The sequence below is a fragment of the Carassius auratus genome, chromosome 9 (assembly GCF_003368295.1).
Source record: "Carassius auratus strain Wakin chromosome 9, ASM336829v1, whole genome shotgun sequence".
Classification (NCBI taxonomy): Eukaryota; Metazoa; Chordata; class Actinopteri; order Cypriniformes; family Cyprinidae; genus Carassius; species Carassius auratus.
Genome location: NC_039251.1, coordinates 24,869,134 through 24,891,107, shown reverse-complemented (window position 1 = coordinate 24,891,107; position 21,974 = coordinate 24,869,134). Strand labels below are relative to the sequence as shown.

The 21,974-nt window shown below is 36.9% G+C and overlaps 1 protein-coding gene across 2 annotated transcripts; it reads left to right on the top strand.

Moving 5' to 3' along the window:
* Positions 1-891: 891 nt before the first annotated feature.
* fer1l6 (fer-1 like family member 6) lies at positions 892-21,915 on the top strand. Of its 2 annotated transcripts, XM_026272222.1 has the most exons (42): positions 892-2,617; positions 3,118-3,197; positions 3,377-3,494; positions 3,590-3,644; positions 3,748-3,879; positions 3,965-4,027; positions 4,099-4,177; positions 4,311-4,467; positions 4,707-4,893; positions 6,542-6,734; positions 6,928-7,244; positions 7,369-7,477; positions 8,099-8,255; positions 8,348-8,468; positions 8,565-8,665; positions 9,221-9,311; positions 9,574-9,693; positions 9,799-9,951; positions 10,033-10,210; positions 10,313-10,437; positions 10,843-10,977; positions 11,151-11,297; positions 11,482-11,589; positions 14,390-14,551; positions 14,671-14,842; positions 15,275-15,396; positions 15,676-15,798; positions 15,893-15,938; positions 16,053-16,097; positions 17,153-17,229; positions 17,340-17,468; positions 17,561-17,701; positions 17,906-18,033; positions 18,123-18,293; positions 18,390-18,544; positions 18,633-18,775; positions 18,956-19,044; positions 19,135-19,233; positions 19,846-20,087; positions 20,315-20,472; positions 20,710-20,810; positions 21,011-21,915. In XM_026272222.1, exons 1-42 carry the CDS (start codon positions 2,583-2,585, stop codon positions 21,189-21,191), a joined length of 5,445 nt encoding a protein of 1,814 aa, XP_026128007.1. In that variant the 5' UTR covers positions 892-2,582; the 3' UTR covers positions 21,192-21,915. The 2 variants fall into 2 exon arrangements, with proteins under 2 accessions (XP_026128007.1, XP_026128008.1); XM_026272223.1 differs by lacking the exon at positions 16,053-16,097.
* The last annotated feature ends 59 nt before the right edge of the window (positions 21,916-21,974 follow it).

Sequence of the window (21,974 nt, the reverse complement as noted above, 5' to 3'; positions counted from 1 at the left end):
AAAGTCTTTGGAGTTGTCTTCCATACAAATATTTGTTTCTGAACAGAAAGATTGTTCATATAATTGTGACCAAAAATATAGATGGACATAAGTGCAGATCAAGTGTTACTGCACGTCCAGGAACATTTGTAAAGAATATTAAAAGAATTATGCTTTTTTTTTCTCACATAATCTTGTTTTCCAGAATTTTGTCCTAAAGCAAACCATGAGCCAACCATGAAGATGAATGTTTGAAGACAGAACGTGTACATATTTTTGGATGTTGCTGACACTTTTGGATTTTATGCATCACTTTAAACATGTCTAATCGTATTTTGCAAATTAACTTGTACATTTGTATGATTTAATAAATAATTAGCACATAATAATTTGAGTTGTTATAGTTCTATGTCAGATCATACTACAGATTTTTTTTCACATAGTATGTAATAATGCTAACCCTCCAGGCAAAAATCTAATTTTTTTTAAGAACATTTTTGTCCTCATCCTTTCATTGTAAATAATAAACCGATAATCATGTTATTTATTTAGTCATATAATTCAATGAAGTGTTCCTACAGATTTTTCATACTCGGTGTAGATTTAAAATATTATATTGCACAAATGTTCTTTTTTTCCTACTATACCACATGCAACATGTTTTATTCAATGATTGTACTGTTACTATTTTGGTAAAGACAAAGTCTGGGTGAAAAACTGCTTTACAGAATAAAATTTACAAAATTATGGTTCGGAGTCTTCTATAAATGTAACAACCATAATATATATATATATATATATATATATATATATATATATATATATATATATATATATATATATATATATATAATTTGTAAAATTAAATTTTTACAATGTTTCAATACAAGAAAATAAATAATTCGGCCCGGCGATGGCAAATACCGAGTCCAGTGTTTGAGTTGTTGGTGCATATATTTACCAGAGGTGTATCCTTGTACATCCTGCTTTTCACTGTTAACAAACACTGTCATGCTAAGTACTTCTGACTTTCTAAGTAGGAGTTTAACTGCCTAATTTGCATCATTTGCACTTCAGACCAGTTTGAACACTTAGATTAATTTCAGTATGTAGCTAGCACCTTTGACATTAAATATCTCAAACACTGACTAATGTCTGAAGCACTTAATCCACAAAACTACTGTAGATCAGTGACTAATGTCTTAAGACACTGCGAACAAGTTAATGCTGTTCAAATAAAACCAAACTAAACACTATAATAAGCCTGCACAAGTTAACATGAACTAACAGCAATTATTGGCAGTGTTGGGGAGTAACATGGTTACATGCAACAGAGTTACGTAATTTAATTAAAAAAAAATTGCACGGTTACTGAGGAAAAAACAAATTGTGTCATTAAATTACAGTTACTTTTGAAAATGTTATTGATTATAAAGGTGGATTACATCGAAATATTTTCAAAAACATACAGATTTGATTGATTTCTTTCCTAAATTGCACTGACTGCTTTAAAATATGTTTCAGGAGTTAAGGACACTGAATAGGACACATGCTTATTTGATAACCATTTTATTCCTTCTTGGGGGTTATGTATATGCTTTATTATTTAAGATTGACAGTTTTTTCCATGGCACTGTTAGATGCAAGTGTCTCCCATCATAGTTATGCAAAGATTTGATTTCAAATGTAAAATGAAACCATTTCTTGCTATGAATTTAAGTAAAACGTGGTGCTGAAGTCTGATTTTGTGGTGGCTGTGCTTTAAAATAAAATGATTATAATCTTAATTCAAGTGCTTTTGAAAGTCTTACCATAATCAGTGTTGAGTTCTACTGTAAAGTTAACCCTGCCTGCTTTAAATGTGTGAAAATGCTTGACAGTTATAAACGTCAGACATTTACAAAAGTACTCAAATGTAATTAGTTACATTACATTAATAGGGTAACTTGTAATCTGAAACTGCAGACAACTAATAAAACACTTTCACATTCATCTTTGTTCATTTGTAAGAATGTTTTACATTAATATATACAAAATACTATGTTTGTACATTAACCGGTCCGAGATGAATAAATGCTGCAAAGTTGTTTAAGTTTAGCTCATGATACACATTAATTCATGTGTAGAAGCTTTTGTAAGGTGGCACCACCAAAGTCCAGATGGAGAAGCTCGGATGCCATGTGTCAAATGTCATTTTATGGCCTCAGTCATACTTTTATTCTGATAAGGGAGAATGTTTGAGTGCACACTTAAAAACGACAGACTCCATTCTATCCAACTTAAAATGTATTATTTACGGCAGGACTATAAAGTTACAATATTAAAACGATACAACACAAGATTCCTATCTGTGTTTTTGGCAGTGGAGCGTTTGTTTTTATTGATAATCCCTTAATTTTGCAATGTTAAATGTTGTATACGGCCTCTATTGAGTTTCCCAGAAACGCACACATGCCACAGTCTTCCACCCTTGTTTGTAATGCAATCGTTCGGCAACAGAAAGTCAAACAGACGTCTGGGGAGGAAGTACAGTCACTGTCTCGCTTGATGGAGTGAGTTACAGTCACAGGATATTTTCTCTTGATTGAATTCCTCCTGCAAGAATGGACCGAGATAAAGACAGCACTGCGTCACATGGGTAAGCTCTCCTGGGAACAGTTTTTCTTCAGAAAGCCGTTTTACTTGTTTATTGGCTCTCTGTATAGCACAGCCTGCATAAATGGTTGATTAAATTACATTTATGCATTTAGCAGACACATTTATCCAAAGCGACTTACAGTGCATTCAGGCTATCAATTTTTACATATCATGTGTTTCCGGGGAATTGAACCCACAACCTTGCACTTAATAACGTGCTCTACTGATTGAGCTACAGGAACAGTGGTTGATATCTTATAAATAGTCAATAGTCATTTTATCTAAATAGAAAAGCCCAATGCTCAATATTAACATTGCTAACACTGGGTTTTGGGAGTTTCATACAGTACATAAACTTCTCTAGTCCTGATTTTTATATACTAGGGCTCCTCAATACAAGATAATTATGTGAAAAAGACAAAAACTAGGGGGGATGTAATGTAAATATACTGAGAGGAGTTTTTATTTATAATGGTCTGATATTCCAATGTGTTTCTGCAGCAAAAAGTTTGGACTAAAAGTGAAGAAGAAACACAGGAAAGGACACAAGGGTGTTGTAATCGCAAACAAAAATGCTCTAGGTAAGACCATGACTGCAAACACTAGGCCTGTGTTACATAAGATGTAAAGAATTTAATGAGGATTAACTGCATGGTTTTGTTGACGCCATAAATCCAGACATATGGCAGCTGATCCTTACAAAGGTTTAAAATGCCTGTAAATCAATTTTGACTGAGCTGGATTAATCTTTACGTTTTAGAGGCGGAGCCTGAAGCGAATCCTGATAATGCAGATGTGGTGGACGTACCCCAGCCTGGACCCTCTGACGCGTCCACCTCTGCATCCCTTTCCTTCAGACAGCCTGCTAATACTAAGAGGCACTTCTTTTTGTTTTTCTCTCCAGACTTTACACAGTGTAATGTATTAATTCTTTTAGATCATGTTCATGTTTTGACTTTTTCTGACTTGAAAGGTGTAAACCTGTGGCCAAGATCTTGGAAGGTGAAAGCAAACCACAACATTTTCAGGTAGGGTTCAATCAGTTTGGAGTGAAAATGGCAGTTGTTTCTTGTTTAGAGACGATAAAGCTGATATTCTTAATACTGAAAGTCAAAACCTTTTCCTCCTAAGATCTCCATCAATATAACCGAGGCTAGGCAGCTGATCGGGGACAATATAGACCCTAGTGTCGTGATTGAAATTGGAGATGAGAAAAAGCAGACGTCTGTGAAAGAAGGAACCAACGCTCCCTTTTACAATGAGGTGATCGTGCTGTCCTGGATGGACACTTTCTGATAATGGCTTTAATGGCAAAAATGTAATAACGGTGTTCTTCTCATCCCGACAGTATTTTGTGTTCGACTTCTTTTGCAATCAAGACATCTTTTTTGACAAAGTCATCAAACTATCCGTAAGTAGGCTAAACAAAATGCTTTTCTTGCTGTAACCTGCAATGCTTACTTTTGTGCACTTCTCTCCAAGGTCATGCACTCGAAGATCATGAAGAGCTACTGTGTGGGAACCTTCAAGATTGATGTTGGGACAGTTTACTCCCAGCCTGGTAAACACTTGCTTTGCAGTTGGTCACATCTTTTCTTTAACTAGAGAGATAAAAGTTCAGAATCTGCTCTGAGATTTGGATTATTGGTTTTTCTGCTCGTAAAACAACACTTAATCTTGTCTTGCTGTGCCAGGCCATCAGTTCATCAATAAGTGGGCCACGCTCACAGACCCCGCTGACATCCGCACAGGGGTGAAAGGTCACCTGAAGTGTGATATCAGCGTGTCAGGAAAGGGTGATGTTGCAGCACCGTCCCAGAAGTTCAGTGATGCCGAAGAACAGATAGAAAAGTAAGATCTCCGTATGTTTTATGGCATATAAAAGATCTTTTCTGATCTCTTACTATTTTTAGATTGTTATTCTGGACAGCTATGGTATCTGAGAAATCATTTATAGTTTAGTATACGCTTTGTTGCTTTAGTATTCAGACAATTAAGGTTAATACACTGATTTTCCTTTCTGGTAAACTGCCACTACTTCTCCTTTGTGTCTCGTGAGAATGATACTGAAAACCTTTGTCCTCCTCCAGACACCTCCTGCTTCCCGAGGGCTTAAACCCTGAACGGCCGTGGGCCCGGTTTTACGTGATAGTGTACCGCGCAGAAGGACTTCCCAGAATAAACTCCAGTATCATGGCCAACGTGACCAAAGCTTTTGTTGGAGACACGACAGCGCTCATAGATCCTTATGTAGAGGTGTCCTTCTTCGGTCAAGTCGTAAGCTCACAATTCAGTGCTTATTACAAAACAAACACACTTCAAGGGATAGTTAACCATAAAATGGAAACATCCTGTCATTGTTACTTAGCCTCAATGAATGTTATTTTAGTATTAGTTATATACTAATATAGTATTTACATTTGTATTTTCATTTTAATTAATACCTACATGCTGCTTTTTGGCAGTTTGTTTGTTTGTAGCATGTTATTTTAGTGTCTGGTCAGTATTAGGGTATACTGGTTAGTTACTGTGGTTGTATAGCAATGTATTCAGATCATCAAACTAATTTTAATATTACACTAAGATAACCCGATTAGATACAAAATGCAGTTTTTAAAATAATGATTTCATTTATTAAGGGAAAAGCTGTCCAAACCTGCCTGACACTACGTGAAAAATAATAGCCCCCTAAAATCTAATAACTGGTTGTGCCACTCTTTGCTGCTACAACTGCAATCAAGCATTTGTGATAACTGGCATTGAGTCTTTCACATCGCTTTGGTGGAATTTTAGCCCACTCTTGCAGAATTGTGTAATTCTGCCACATTGGAGGGTTTTCGAGCATGAATGGACTGTTTAAGGTCATGAAATCATGATCTCAATCAGATTGAAGTCTGGACTTTGACTTGGCCACTCCAAAACCTTAATTTAGTTTTTCTTGAGCCATTCAGAGGTGGACTTGCTTGTGTGTTTGGGATCATTGTCCTGCTGCATAACCCAAGTGCGCTTGAGCTTGAGGTCACAAACTGACGGCCAGATATTCTCCTTCAGGATTTTCTGCTAAAGTGCAGTATTCATGGTTCATCAATAATGGCAAGTCGTCCAGGTCCTGAAGCTGCAAAGCATCCCCAGACCATCACATTACCACCACCATGTCTGACTGTTGGCATGATGTTCTTTATGGAATTCTGTGTTGGTTTTATGCCAGATACACTCCTTCCAAAAAGCTCAACTTTTATCTCATCAGTGCACAGAATATTTGCCCAAAGGTCTTGGAGATAATCAAGATATTTTTTGGCAAATGTGAAATGGGCCTTTGTGTCTTTTTTGGTCAGCAGTGGCTTTGCCTTGGAACTCTTCCATGGATGCCGTTTTGCCCATTCTCTTTCTTATGGATGAATCATGAACACTGACCTTAGTTGAGGCAAGTGAGGCCTGCAGTTCTTTGGAAGTTGTTCTGGGTTCTTTTATGACTTCCTGGATGAGTTGTCGCTGCGCTCTAGGTGTAATTTTTTTGGTAGGCCAGCCACTCCCAACAAATCCTTCCTATTTTGTATTTAATTGCATTATAAAAATTTTATTAAATTAATGCATTTAGCAGACGCTTTTATCCAAAGCGACTTACAGTGCATTCAGGATATCAATTTTTACCTATCATGTGTTCCCAGGGAATCGAACCCACAACCTTGCACTTGATAACACAATGCTCTACCACTTGAGCTACAGGAACACTATAATATGTATTATTATTATTTATTTAATTTTTTTGTGATCAACCTTTTATTTTAATATTATATTAACATTTTTTTTTTTTACGATTTGAATATTTTAGGTGTGACATATGCAAAACAAAAAAAATCAAAAACAGAAATGGGGCAAAAACGATGTCACAGCACTGTATATGTGTATTTTTTCTGCTTGAAAGGGCAGGACGTCTACTCAGAAGAGCACAGCAGACCCAGTGTGGAACGAGCAGGTGGTGTTTAAGGAGATGTTTCCTCCACTGTGTCAAAGACTGAAGATTCGGGTTTTGGATGAGGGAAGCATGAATGATGTGGCCATTGGGACTCATTACGTTGATCTACACACCATCTCAAATGACACCGATGGAGACAATGGTTTACCATTTCATTACATTGTTCAAAAAAGATGATGTTTTGAATTATAGTGGCCACAAAAAGTATTTGGACACCATAGAAATGTCTGAAAATGATTCTAATACAAACAAATATCAAACCAAGTACCATCTTCAAAAAAATACTGGTAGTTATTTAGCATGCTATAATTTAACATTTCATTGCTCTTCTCAAGGTTTCCTGCCCACGTTCGGACCGGCATGGATCAACCTCTATGGTTCACTTCGTAATTCCACGTTGGTGGACGACAGCCAGGAGCTGAACGAGGGCGTTGGTGAAGGGGTGTCCTACAGAGGCAGGGTTTACATAGAGCTGAGTGTGGAGATCCTGTCTGGAGGTGCTCCTGACTCCAAATCCCTGCTCTCAAAAATCAGTCTGAAAGATGCCAAGGGAGGAAAAGCAGGGGCGAAAGATCCCAAACCTGGGACTGGAGAGGAAGACAAGTCCAAGACCATAGGGCCTGAGGTGATGCCAGTGGAGCCTCCACAGAAGGTAAAGGTTCTGCACCAGTCTTTCTTCTTTTTACACCCCCCCCCTTTTTTTTTGTTCTTTCCATTACACTAATATTTCCATTATATTGTAAAGCCTCCCAAGTCACTGTTTAACTTGAATTTAGATAAACGATGAAGACATGGAAACGTTCCTGCTCTTTGGCTGTGTGTTTGAGGCCTCCATGATTGACAGAAGAATCGGTGATAGGCCTGTCAGCCTCGAGTTCACCATCGGTAAACATTACAGTTTTTACATTTACCACACTTACCACACATAGGAATAAAACAGGATCTGAGGCCCTTTTCTAGTCATGGTGGAGTTCATGCACATAGTCAGCCTGTGAGAGGATACAATATATTTCATTTTGAGCCTATTTTTGTGAAGTTTGACATTTTTTCAAGTGTTGTACATGTCTAATATTCAGCATTTATTCTAGATGTTAACTTAATATGAAAAATATAGAATGGATCAAAAAAGCGAGGCATATTTATCCAGCTTTAGTTTGAGACCAAGTAAAGGTTTAATCACTCATAAATAAAAGAAAATCGTTTTTTTTAATTGTTCATGGCCATTTTTTTCCATAAAATATATTTAGTAACAGGGCTGAACAGTTTTTTGAGTTAAATGAATACATTCAGCACTCTTTTTGATTGTCACAATTGTTAGAAATATTCAGTTCTTTGTAATAGAAAAATACTGTGGTAACGATTTGTGGGGCACAGATATTTTTTGTAGTTAAAATGACTTAAAAGACTTGTCTTTGAACAGATAATGTCAATATTATAAAAATGACAAGAGTAAGATTATACAACTAATATGACCCCTTTAAATGTGTGCTTGTACTGTATATTTAGGTAACTTTGGGAACTTAATTGATGGTACTGCACCACCTCCTTCAAAGAAAAAGTTTGAAGATGTGTCAGTGACCACTCCTCTGTTGGACACGGCAGCAACAATGCCGTGCAAATCTACTACAACACCAGAAAGACCTCTTTTTGGAGATGCACAGAGGTGCTTACAACACAAACAACACAAGTTTATACCTTCATTCAATAATGGAAAACACCTTAGTCATGACTGGACCCATAATCTTGTTTGTGCAGGCATTACATGCACTTGCCCATTGGGACGCAGAAGCCCTGTGTGTATATTTATAGCAGCTGGGAGGATCGAGCGTACCGACTCCATCACGCCAACATGCTGGACACAATCGCCCTGATGTTTGTATGTGATGTGAACACTCAACCCATAGTGTTTTATTACATTACCATTACCATGAAGCTAGCAGTTCAAGTGATTCTTTCATTTAATGTTTATCAGGAGGAGGGAGTCACTAAGGTGGCAGAATTGGATAAAATGTTGTCTCCAGAAGCCGGGACTGTCATGCATCATGTTCTTCAGGAATTTAGAAGAGATGCCAGGTAAGTCTAATGATCATAGAGTGTTAACGGAGATATTCAGTGATACCAGAACAAATGCTCTTTACTGTTAATACCGTCATAACATCCATTTCTTTTAAATGTTAGGAAAGTTCATGTAGCTTACAATGTGACAGGATGAAACACATTTCTGAGCACCCAGTAGGTGTCACTGTTGTGTCAGTTTTCACCTTTGTGTCACATTTCTGCATTCTAAAAGATAGTGTTTTTATAAGTAACGCCCAAAATGTCACGAGATTAAAGAACATTTAGTATTCATGAACTGTATACAAGGCCTGTTTGCCCCAAAACTAAAATTCTGTCATAATTTACTCCCCTTTGTTGTTTCAACTTTCTTTTATCCGTGGACCTTTTATTTTTTTAGTGCATACAATGAAAGCCTTTAGGATCCAGTGTTGTTTCGGACCCCATTGACTTTCATTGTATGGCATTTTAATTTGTGGGTGACCCATCCCTTTAATGTGCCATGTTTAATGAAATATCTAAAACTGTGTCCTAATTATGTTTCTGCTGGATGTTATGGTATGTTTACCGCAGCGAGTTTATTGCTTTTGCTGAAAAGAAGGTGAAGGGAAGCAACTTGACCTTACTGGACAAGAAGAGGCTCACTCTGTGCAAACAGGAGCTGGTGGGTCTCTTCTACGCAAAACTTCAGACTAGCCCTCTGTCCTTTACTGTTCTTGTATGAATGTGAATTATTGCTCATTGCTGCTTTTCCTCCACTTTCTAGTCCAACTCATTCTTTTCACAACTGAAATATAAGATTAGTTAAGAAATGATTTTGTAGGTTCAATTTAAAGGATCATGAGATGATAAATTCTGTGAAATTTAACTTTTTTAAACTTGTGGTGTTTGTGTATCAGTCTTTGGTTTTCTTTGCTGCTCTTCAGGAGAGTATGACAGAAGTCGCAGGAGGACTCCTTGAGCCCAAGAGGAGATCTTTGACTGTAAAAGAGATGCTCCTGGAAGTCCAGAAAATTAAAAAGAAATTGAGATTCCTCGTGGAAGAGGTTGTTATTTAGTGTCATTGTTACATGCACATCCTTGAACTCTTACACATACAATGTAAGTCTCCATCATTACTAATATTTCTCTTCATCTCATGCCTTTCTCAGCCTCAGCACACTTTACCGGATGTGTTTGTGTGTCTGGTCAGTCATAACAAGCGCCAGGCGTATGCCAGGATCCCTGCTCGTCATCTGCTCTTCTCACAAAGCCCGGAGCAGAGAGGCCGAGACTGTGGGAAGATCAAGACGCTGTTCCTCAAGGTCTGAACTCTGCCATCAAATAGAAAACTGACAAATGCTGGCACTTCTCCTGTAACTTTGAAAAGGAAATGTGTCTTTCAGCCTCCAGGGAAGCGTGGACCAGGGTGGACAGTCCAGGCTAAACTTGATGTGTATTTATGGCTGGGAACTAGCAGAGATTCAGCACACATGTTGGACAATCTCCCATCAGGCTTCGAACTGGAAGGCATCTCATCTGAGCACAGGAGTGGCCCTCCTCCTGATTATTTACTTTACACAGGCAAGACTGCTCAGTGCTGTTGTTATTTTTCATCCGTATCCATTCTTTTAATCTGTAAGACACTGATTTGCATGTGTGACCCTGTTTGTTGTTGCCCTGCAGAGCAGCACTTGTTCCAGCTGAGGGCTCATATGTACCAGGCTCGTGGTCTCATTGCAGCAGACAACACTGGCCTCTCAGACCCCTTTGCCTGGGTGTCTTTTCTGTCCAGTAGCCAAAGCACTGGTGTAAGCATGAGTTTCTGTGATGATATTCTGGACAAAAATACCATAGATGATGCTGCACTAGTGTATCCTTTATTAGAATATTCTTGACTAGTTAAGTTTAAATTAGACTTAACTTTAAACAAGTACAGATCTAGAAGTGCAAATACTTCAGTATTATGTCTAAATATATACTGTATGTGTAATATAATAGTAGTTGAAATTAAAAAGTGCTAGGTTTTGATGTATAGGAAGTTTAATTGGTGAATCATTTGTCAAAATATATTTTAGAAAATGTATAGAGAAGACAGACATACTTGGGTTTGGATAATTAGCCACAAAGGTTATGATTACCACAAAGCAAATTATCTTATTATGTGAAAAGGTAATTGATATTTGTTCATACTGTAATTATTTTATTTTTTTTAGATCATAAAGCAAACACTGACTCCCACATGGAACCAGCTGATCCTGATAAATAATGTGTGTCTGTGTGGAGGGCTTTATGAAATAGTCCAGGAGCCACCGCTTGTTGTGATTGAAGTGTATGATGATGATGCAGTGGTGAGGAAAATACATTCACTTATACAGTGTACAGACGAGTGTGGATTGTCCTGTAATTTAATGAACCATTATATGCAGCTGAAAAACTCAAGTTTTATTGTTTCTCTTCATCTTTGCCATCTTTGCCTTTGTCTTACATTTTTTGAGCTGAAGTGATGGTTTGCTTTTTCCAGGGTACAGAGTACCTGGGGTCGACCGTGGCTGTTCCTGTAGTCAGACTGTCAGAGGAGCGATACTCCCCTCCCCAGCTGCAGTACAGCCCTCTGTTCTGTGGCGGTCTGTCAGGAGGAGACATACTGGGAGCGTTTGAACTCATTCAGGTCCAGTCTTACAACAGCACATGACATTCAATCACTTTGAATCAGCTATTTATTAACATTACTTTTACATCTACTACTACTGCTATAAATGATAATGAGTTATTTGTATGTTCTAATAACATTTATACTATAATTCAGAAAGTAATATCCTGTCTGTTGTTTGTCTTGTCCCATGTTCCTGTAGATCTCAAAGTCAGGAGAACACACACTTCCTGAATTAGATGAGCCGGATGGAGGGGTTATCCCAGTACCCTCATACATTCGACCTGTGCTCTGCAAGTACAGAATTGAGGTGAACAATCTGTGATTTATGGTCTATATGTTAAATACAAAAAATGGGTAACTGTTTCTTTACCATTCTGCAAACAAGGTGCATTGCATTGCTCTCTAGTTTCACTGACCGTTGTAAAAATCAAACGTAGCGTAAGTTCTGGCAGGTGACGTTAGTCAAGCTCATATCAGATGATCCACGTCTATTTAAAGGGATGCGACACTTTTCACAGCACTCATATATAAGGTCCTTCAGTATTATCACCAGCTTTCACATGGCTCAATAGCTTATTATCCTCCTCTCGTCAGTCACGATTCAGCCTACTGATTCTCCTTTGAATCACACTAATTTCTAAAATGCTACATTAAATTATTGAACCCAACATGCACAAAGTTATTATTTATTGATTTATTAATTTAAAAAAAATGTATAAGGATTAAAAAAAAACATACATACTGTACAGTGCCATTCAAAAGTTTGGGATTGGTAAGATTTTTTATGCTTTTTAAAGAAGTTTCTCATGCTTATCAAGGCTGCATTTCTTTGATCAAGAATACAGAAAAAAATCTATATTTTTTAGGGCCAATGCACTGCAGAATTTAGCTCTTTAGATTTTCTAATGATCCTGAAGACATTGATTAGCATGTTCAGGTGTGTTTGATTAGGGTTACAGCCAAGCTCTGCAGGAAAGTGGAACTCGTGGGCCAGATTTGAGGATCCCTGGTTTAAACCCTGATAATAATTCAGCATATTAGACTGATTTCTGAAGGATCAAGTGACACTGAAGACTGGAGTAATGACTGATGAATTACAGAAATACATTTTATTTAAATGTATATAAAAATAGAAAAGCAATATTACAAATTGCAGTAATGTTTTACAATATTAATGTTTTTTCTGTATTTTTAAATACAGCCTTAATGTGCATGAGAGACTCTTAAAATTGAAATCCTCAACCCATCTCTTAAAGTCATCTCAGGAACCACACTTCAATGGTTTGAGTCTTACCTATCAGATACTGTATGTGCTTTAAAGTATCTTGGAGAGGTGAGGTATCCAAGTCACAACATCTAACTACTGGGGTGCCTCAGGGCTCAGTTCTTGGACCACTTCTCTTCTCTATCTACATGGCATCATTAGGTTCTGTCATTCAGAAACATGGCTTTTCATACCACTGCTATGCTGATGACACTCAACTCTACCTCTCATTCCATCCTGATGATCCGACTGTAGCTATTCGCATCTCAGCTTGTCTAACAGACATTTCTTCCTGGATGATGGACCATCACCTTCAACTCAACCTTGCCAAGACAGATCTACTTGTGATTCCAGAAAACCCATCGTTTCATCACAATTTCACCATCAAGTTAGGCACATCAACCATAACTCCTTCAAAAACAGCTAGAAACCTTGGAGTTATGATTGATGATCAGCTGACTTTCCCAGACCACATTGCTAAAACTGTCGGATCCTGCAGATTTGCTTTATTCAACATCAAGAAGATCAAGCCCTTTCTTTCAGAACATGCTGTACAACTCCTTGTTCAAGCTCTTGTTCTGTCCAGGCTAGACTATTGCAATGCCCTCTTGGCAGGTCTTCCAGCCAATTCCAACAAACCTTTACAATTAATTCAGATGTTTGCCTACAAAACTACCACTGGTTCTGCACCCATTTATCTAAATTTGTTACTTCAGATTTATGTGCCCTCTAGAAGCTTGCGTTCTGCAAGTGAACTTCGCTTGATTGTGCCATCCCAAAGAAGCACAAAGTCACTTTTAGGGACTTTTAAATTAAATGTTCCCTCCTGGTGGAATGACCTGCCCAACTCAATCGGAGCAGCTGAGTCCTTCTTCAAGAATCAGCTTAAAACACATCTCTTCCATCTTTATTTGACTCTCTAACTTTAACACTCACTATTCTAATTATATACTTAAAAAAAATCTAACTACCTATCTAATCTTTTTGTATTATATTTTCTTTTCATTTATTATGCAATTGTGTGTGTGTGTGTGTGGGTGTGTAAAGACCTCTAACACTAGCTTGCTCTATTCTTTTTTTTAATCTGTTTTCTTTTTATTTATTATATTATTTCACACCATGCTACGGATACTGTTAAACTAACTGAGACTTGTTATAGCACTTACATATCATTGCTCTTTTTGGTTGCTTCCTCTGTCCTCATTTGTAAGTTGCTTTGGATAAAAGTGTCTGCTAAATGAATAAATGTAAATGAAAATGTAAAATCTTACTGATCTCAAACTTTTGAACAGCTATGTACATACATACAATACAGATTTAAATAATTCAGGTTCAGTTACATCATTGCATTCTAGAAACCCATTCAGGGCAATTCCTATAAATGGAACACACTTTTGAATATTGGCATTTTGATTTTGCTTTCCGCTAGATGTATTTACATCTTTCATGTGTCAACATGTGACATCTTGTTCTGAAACCTGTTACTCAGAGCTTTTTCGTTTAAACAATCAAAGATCTTTTCCCTAAAGTGTTTTGAATTCCCTCTCAAATGCCATTCATTATCTGATCAGTGTTACACATATAGACAAAGGATAATAGTAGTAGGAAATAGTTTTGTGTAAACCAGCTTTAATCACTATAATCATGTGTTATTACATTTGTGCTCAAAAATGTGTAACGTGTAATGAAGTGTTAGTTATGTCTATTAAAGAATTGTAATATGGATCTACCATTATGACTCTTCGACTCTTTTTAATTATCTTTTTTCACAGTGTACACTGTTAGTGTTCTGTCTATACTATGAATACAAGTATTGTTGAGTTTGTGTTTCTGTGCACTGCAGGTTTTGTTCTGGGGCCTCAGAGAACTGAAGAAGGTTCAGCTTTTATCTGTCGATCGGCCACAAGTTTTTATTAAGTGTGCAGGAGGCGGTGTCAACTCTTCGGTGATACAGAGTTACAAGAAAAACCCGAACTTCATGATACTTGTGGATGCCTTTGATGTGGTATGTCAACTGCTGCAATAACAGAGTATACGGTGTCATGTATAGACGCTCTGTTCTTGTGATTCGCTGCATGTTCAGCTGATATCAGCATGTCTGTGGCCGCTGTTATCTCTCTATAGGAGCTGCCTGAAGACGAACACCTCCTCCCTCCTCTCACTATCACTGTGGTGGACTGGAGGGCCTTTGGGCGGAGCACACTTGTGGGTAGTCATATGATCAACAACCTTGCCTTATTCAAACACATCCCCTTGCCCATCCAACAGCCCCAACCAGAACCCAGAAATATAGCAGGTAACGCATGTCGCAGTTACAATCCCAGTAACAAAATCTACTACACTGTCACACATTTTCAATGAAAACTCTATCTAAGCTATCTAAGCTATTCTTTTACCATAAGCATTGCTGGGGAGTTACTAGTTACATGTAACTAAATTATGTAATTTAATTACAAAATAAATGTCATTGTAATCAGTTACAGTTTCTGAGAAAAAATGTATTAAATTTAATTTAATTACATATGATTTTTTTTTCACACACACCCACATACATTTTTTTTAACTCCAGATGACAGGGATGCTTAATCTTGCATCAATCTAAAACTGAGTTCAAACCCTGCTCAAACACATCTGTCTGTTTTTTTAATAAATCCCTAAACCTACTGAGCAATTAATAAAAATGATTGCCAGAATCTAATTAAAAGTATGGTTTGTTTTTGGCCTGTAGTGGCTCAGTTGTCTCTGCAGCAGAGTGTTGTGCCACCGCCCAAAGAAGAGATCGCCATTGAAATAGAGCAGGAGGAAATAATCACCCCTGCCCCTAAAACTGAGCCAGACTTCCAGGACAAGGTCTGTTTTTTAATTTTTTTATTTTGGATATTAAGTAAAAAAATTGAGAAAACATCATATTAACACCAGTATTACCAACTATGTATCTATACTGAACATTACATCAATGGAAAGCTATTTTAGTTATAGTTATAGTTATTTATTCAGCTTTCAGATTATGTATAAATCTCAATTTCGAAAAATGTACCCTTTTTGATTGGTTTTGTGGTCCAAGGTCACATATTGTACACATAAGTAGTACCAATCGACTATGACTATTATACTCTTCATCAATGCCAGGTGTCAAAGAAGAGCAAACGAAGGTCTACCAAAAGGAAGAAACGCACCACAGCCGATGAGTCTGCTGATAATGTGATTGATTGGTGGTCGAAATACTATGCATCAATGGTGAAGATCCAAGTGGTAAGCTTCCAAACTAGTTTGTTAGCAGGAGTTTGTCTCATTTGTCTTGTGTTTTTGCCTAACTAGTTGTTTCGTACCACATCTTCTTTCTTAGGCAAAGCAAAAAGAAAACAATCCATTTCCACTGCTCTTTGAAAACAGTAAGTGATATCAAGTGATAACGTTTATTCCAGAATCAGTCTTGACCTCTAGATCATGTAGACAAACCATGCTCCAGCTTTAGTCAAACATGATCACATTATGATGTATTTCAGTAACTCCTCTGGAGAACATTATTTCCGAAGGATTGATCAGTCTGGGTAAGAATGACTGGGAGATTGTCCATTTTCTTTGCTGCGGTCAACAGGATTGCAGAATGTTTCGTTCACTTTGCAAACCCTGTGCATCTGAATGGAATTAAATTGCCTATATATTCATTTAAAATCTTTTATTATTTTTTATTTAAGTAAATGGCGCTTACACAAGAGATCATATGACATTTTGCAATCCCAGTGAACCCAGATCTGTTTTGTGCACATACACTACTTTTCAAAAGTTTAGGGTCTGTAAGATTTTTTGAAAGACGTTTCTTATGCTCACCAAAGCTGCATTCATTTGATCACCAACACAGTTAAACTGTGATAATGTCAAATATTAATATAATTTACATCAAAATGGTTACTTTTAATATAATTTAAAATGAGTTTCATAAAAAAGTTTCAGCAGTTTCCATTACTTCTTTGAAGTCACATAATCCTTTGAAATAATTTTAGTATGCATTTCAAAGTATGTTTATCAAAAGCATAGAGAAAAATATATTTATCAAATAAATTAAGCATTTGTTTCCTGATTGTAATTAAATTGTGACATTGAATAAAGAATATATTCCCAGGGTTTATTGATTAATCCTCATTATTATTTGCATGTCATGTGCTGGCTCTATAGAAAAGAGAGAGAAGAGCATTTAACATTATAAAAGTCTCTACTGTCAATATAATGTGTCTTTTCTAAATATAAGTGATAATTTCTTTCAAAAACAAATCTTACTGACCACAGATAATTGAGCATTTAGCAAATAACAGTTTACTCATTTACAGTGTATGAATGCATTAACTGTGTTGTGTCTGGTGAGGGTTAGCATGTCAAAAAAACTCAAATGTGGTTTCTTGTTAAGGGCAGTGTGTTGGGAAGTTGTCTGCTGGTTATTTTGTGTTGGCTGTGTAAGACACTGAAAACTGCTGGTGGAAGTGATGAAAGAATATTTATGTGATTCTTTAATCAAATGAATCTCTAATAATCAGTTTACCTTTAAAGTCATTTAGACTTTGTGCGAGTTATTTTGATATGCTGGCTTTTTGTTTTGTGGAATCTTTAGCTTCAAGCGTTAAGGACAAGAAAAAGGAAGTGAATTACAAGAGTGTGATAGAACAGCCCAGGATTTCAACACTACAGGTAAAATGTGTCATTACAATGGCTTGGTTTACCTGCAAATGTTTTCTGTACATTAATTGAGGATTTATCCATGAAATGGATGTGCAGTCTCACTTGTCAATCACTCTTAGGTGTATGACAAAGAGCTGGAGGCGGAGTTTGGGCCTTTTGACGACTGGGTTAAAACCTTTGAACTCTATCGAGGAAAGGCTAATGAGGAAGAAGGTTCTGCTGATGACAGATTTGTTGGAAAGTTTAAGGTAAAGTGGTTTCGCATGAAGCACCATTACGTACATGGAGACTTTTTGAGACCCAGGTAACAGAGTTCATATATTACTGATGGTGCCTTCAGGGCAGGTTCTGTCTGTACAAGCTGCCTGAAACGGATGAGGAGGAGGAGGATGGATATTTGGATTCAGGGCAGTTTAAAATAAACCAGGGCATACCTCCAAACACTGCAGTGAGCGTCCTTATCCGTGTGTACATAGTTGCAGTAAGTGCCTTTCGTATTTTTGATTCTGGAATATTGAAGCTAATTAAAGTACTTTATTGATTCATTTTTGAGCTGGTAAATTGATCAAAGGTGACAGATAAGATTCTTACAGGTTTATAATTTCAAACAAATGCTATTCTTTCCCGTGCTCAACTGGGATCACCACCACACGAAACAGTCAAGTCACTCTCTTGTGCTTTTTAGGCCTTCAACCTGCACCCTGCGGACCCAGATGGCAAGGCAGACCCTTACATAGTCCTGAAACTTGGGAAAACCGAGATCAAAGACAGAGAGAATTACATCCCGAAGCAGCTCAACCCAGTGTTTGGAAGGTGAACGAGCTCAATGATTGAGAAAATCACAACTCCATGTTTTTATTTTTTTGAGGTTCATTCTTTCTTCATCTTCCTCTGCTGTTCAGATCCTTTGAATTTCAAGCCACTTTTCCCAAGGAATCCCTGCTAACTATTCTCATCTATGACTATGACATGGTTGGCGGGGATGATTTGATTGGAGAAACGCAGATTGATTTGGAGAACCGTTTTTACAGCAGGCATCGAGCTACCTGCGGCCTGCCTACTGAATATGCCATGTGAGTATTTACTGTATATCAGAACATTTTCATCTTCTCAATTAATTTTATGCCCAACTTTAATGCCTCAATCACTGATGATGTTATGTGACTTAGTGAGGGTTATAATGCATGGAGGGATTGCGTCAAGCCAACAGAACTGTTGATTAAGCTTTGCAAAGAAAACCGACTGGACAACCCTCACTTTTCTCCAGGACGTATTACCATTGGCAACAAAGTTTTTACAGGGAAAACTGTATTTGCTGATGAAGGTAGGTCATTTTTTGGGTGTATATCGTGACATTGTTGATTAAGAATTAAAGAAGCAATGTACCACAAGTGTTTGCTGCTGTTTCACAGATCAGATGGTGGAGTCATATGAGCACCTGGCACTAAAGGTGCTGCACAGGTGGCCTGAGATGCCCAATGGGAGTTGTAAACTTGTGCCAGAGCATATTGAAACTCGCGCTCTCTACCTTAAGGACAAACCGGGAATAGACCAGGTACTGTGTGTTGTTTAGAGGTTAACATAACCTAAATGCGCTATATATATATATATATATATATATATATATATATATATATATATATATATATATATATACATATATAGACACATACAGTACAGTATGGATGAGGTTGTGAATGTAATTTTAATAAATGCACATTTGCATGTTTCTTAGGGTCATCTGCAGATGTGGGTGGACATTTTTCCAATGGATATGCCTCATCCTGGTCCTCCTGTGGACATTTCCCCTCGCAAACCCAAAGGGTAATGTGAAGATTCACAAAACCATCTTACTGGGTTGTTCTGGAAATGTAACACTTGTTTGCACCATCTTATGTTATGTTTTTTATAAAGATATGAGCTGAGGATCATTATCTGGAACACTGAAGATGTAATACTGGAGGACACCAACTTCATAACAGGACAGCAGTCAAGTGACATTTACATCAAAGGGTAAGTGGATCACAGTAAACACAGACAATCTTTAATCATTTTAATTATGCAGTCATTTTAATTATGTAAATATTTAGGGAAAAGTCTCCCAATATGTATTACTGTTCAAAAGTTTGGGTTAGTAAGATTTTTTTGTATTTTTATTTGCAAGAAATTAATACTTTTATTCAGCAAGAATGCATTGAATTGATCAAAGAATCCTGAAAAAATATTAAAGGGATGGTTCACCCCAAAATGTAAAATCTGTCATTAATTACCCTCGTGTCTTTCATCTTTGGAACACAAATTAAGATATTTTTGATGTAATTCGAGAGCCTCCTGTGTTCCAAAGATGAAAAAAACATAAAACAGTTTTTTAAAATTGTAATAATGGTTCACAGTATTACTGTTTAGTCTATTTTTGACCAAATAAATGCAGTCTTGGTGAACATAAGAGATTCTATTAAAACATTTTAAAAAATCTTACTGACCCCAAACTTTTGAATTGTGGAACAGACATTGCAAAAGGAGAAGTTTTCTAAAAAGAAAAAAAAGAATGCTGTTTAATATTCTTTACAGAGAACATCAAACTTAACAGTAAATTCTGTTAAATCACAAGGGGTTTTTTTTCAGGTGGTTAAAGGGGCTTGAAGAAGACAGCCAGGAAACTGATGTCCATTACAATTCTCTGACTGGAGAGGGTAACTTCAACTGGCGCTTTGTGTTCCCCTTTAACTACATGCCGGCTGAGAAAGTGGTGGTGGTACAAAAGCGAGAAAGCATTCTCTCTCTGGACAAAACTGAACAGAAGATCCCTGCAGTGCTTGTTATGCAGGTGTGGGACTTTGAGAGGCTTTCTTCTGATGACTTCCTGGGTAAGAATCTCTTTTGCTTAACATGCTCACATTTACAGCTGTTTAATAAACATCACATCCTCCCTAGATCTGCTCTGTTGTCACTCCTGATGGGATTTGTGCTATATATACTAAATATAGAGCCCACAGTCCCTCAGTAGCAGAATAATGAATTTATTCCTAAGAAACTTGGCTCAAAATATTTGATGTTAATACTTCATGAAGGTCATGTTTATGTGTCCATATAGGCTCAGTGGAGCTGGACCTGCATGGTTTTCCACGTGGAGCTAAATCAGCTAAAGTTTGTAAGATGGAAATGCTGACAGAATCCACAGAGAACATCTCGATCTTCCAGCAGAAACGCTCCAAAGGCTGGTGGCCCTTCATTAAAGCTGGAGAGCTCACAGTGAGTGAATCTAATCATTTCACAGAAAGAAAAAAATGTGAATTAATCACTCAATTGCACCATGTTTGCAAACATGGACAATCAAAAGCTAACCTTTTTCTCGTTTATTCAAAATGAAATGGTTATCCATTTCCATTTGATCTATAGAAACCAATAGTAGGTGTGGTATTCTTCAAGATTGCATTTACATAAACCTGACCTATTAAAAGTAGTATTTAAACTGTTTTCTTTTCATAGGGGAAGGTAGAAGCAGAGTTTCATCTGGTAACAGCTGAAGAGGCAGAGAAAAATCCAGTGGGACGTGCACGCAAGGAGCCAGAGCCTCTAGAGAAACCAAAGTAACGAGACTAATACATCCAATGTTTTTATTCATATTATTACTAGAGCTGTTTATCAAATTAAAACATAGGCCAGTATCATTTGAAAAAACGTAAGGCTGAATTGAATTGCAGTACATGATATGTGTTTAGGAGCTATGTTTTAGGTAGTTCTACTGTATGTGAATTATTTCTAATATCAAACTTATACTTTCCTGTAGTCGTCCAGACACTTCCTTCTCCTGGTTTATGAATCCTTTCAAGTGCTTCTTTCACCTGATCTGGGGGAACTACAAGAAATACATCATTGCCGGACTGGTGCTGCTGATTTTGACCTTGTTCCTGGTTCTTCTCTTCTATACCCTACCAGGGGCGATCAGTAGTAAGATAGTCAATGGGTAATCAAACACCCTGATTAAGTAACCGGACACAAATGAGGAGCACATATTTAACTTGTTATTGTTGTTGCTTTAATGATCTTTAATTTAATGTGCACCAACAAATGTAATACTCACACACAACATTACATGTTTATTCATCTTTAAACAGCATGAAACACTGAACATAAAACTGTAGAAAACACGTTTAGCAATCTCATCCCACCTGTTCTACTGTAGAGCTTTGAAACTAGATATACGATTATGATTGACTTTCAAAATGACAGCAAAAACTCAAAAATGAACATTTGTGTAAATATAGTGACATAAAAGAAGCAACCACAACCCCAATGTGGACCTGTAATGTAAATTTGTTGCAAAGGGTTAAGATAACATTTATTCATTCTTTGTGAAACTTATTGTGTATTGCCTTATATTGATACCAGAAATGATCTAAAAATTATAAAGTGATTTATTCTCAGCTGATTGAAATTTCAATGCATTTCTCAGAATACTGATTTAACTCATTTTAACTGTAGCGCTGGTAGTACTTCATAAAGTAACAAATGTAGCTTTATGAAGTTCTGATTGAAAGACAATAAGAAGTCTAAAATGTTAATGTAGTGTTTCAGTTATTGAGTGTGTCTTTTGAAGTTCCGGCTCCTGAATTATTGAAGAAACAGTCACAATACCATATGTGCTCTTTTTTTCCCTAAGTCACTGTGGTTTAAAAAAAAAAAAAAAAAAAAGGAAGAAGAAACTAATATCGGCTCTTGGTTTACAGTTTTTCCCATTGCTGAGACTGTAA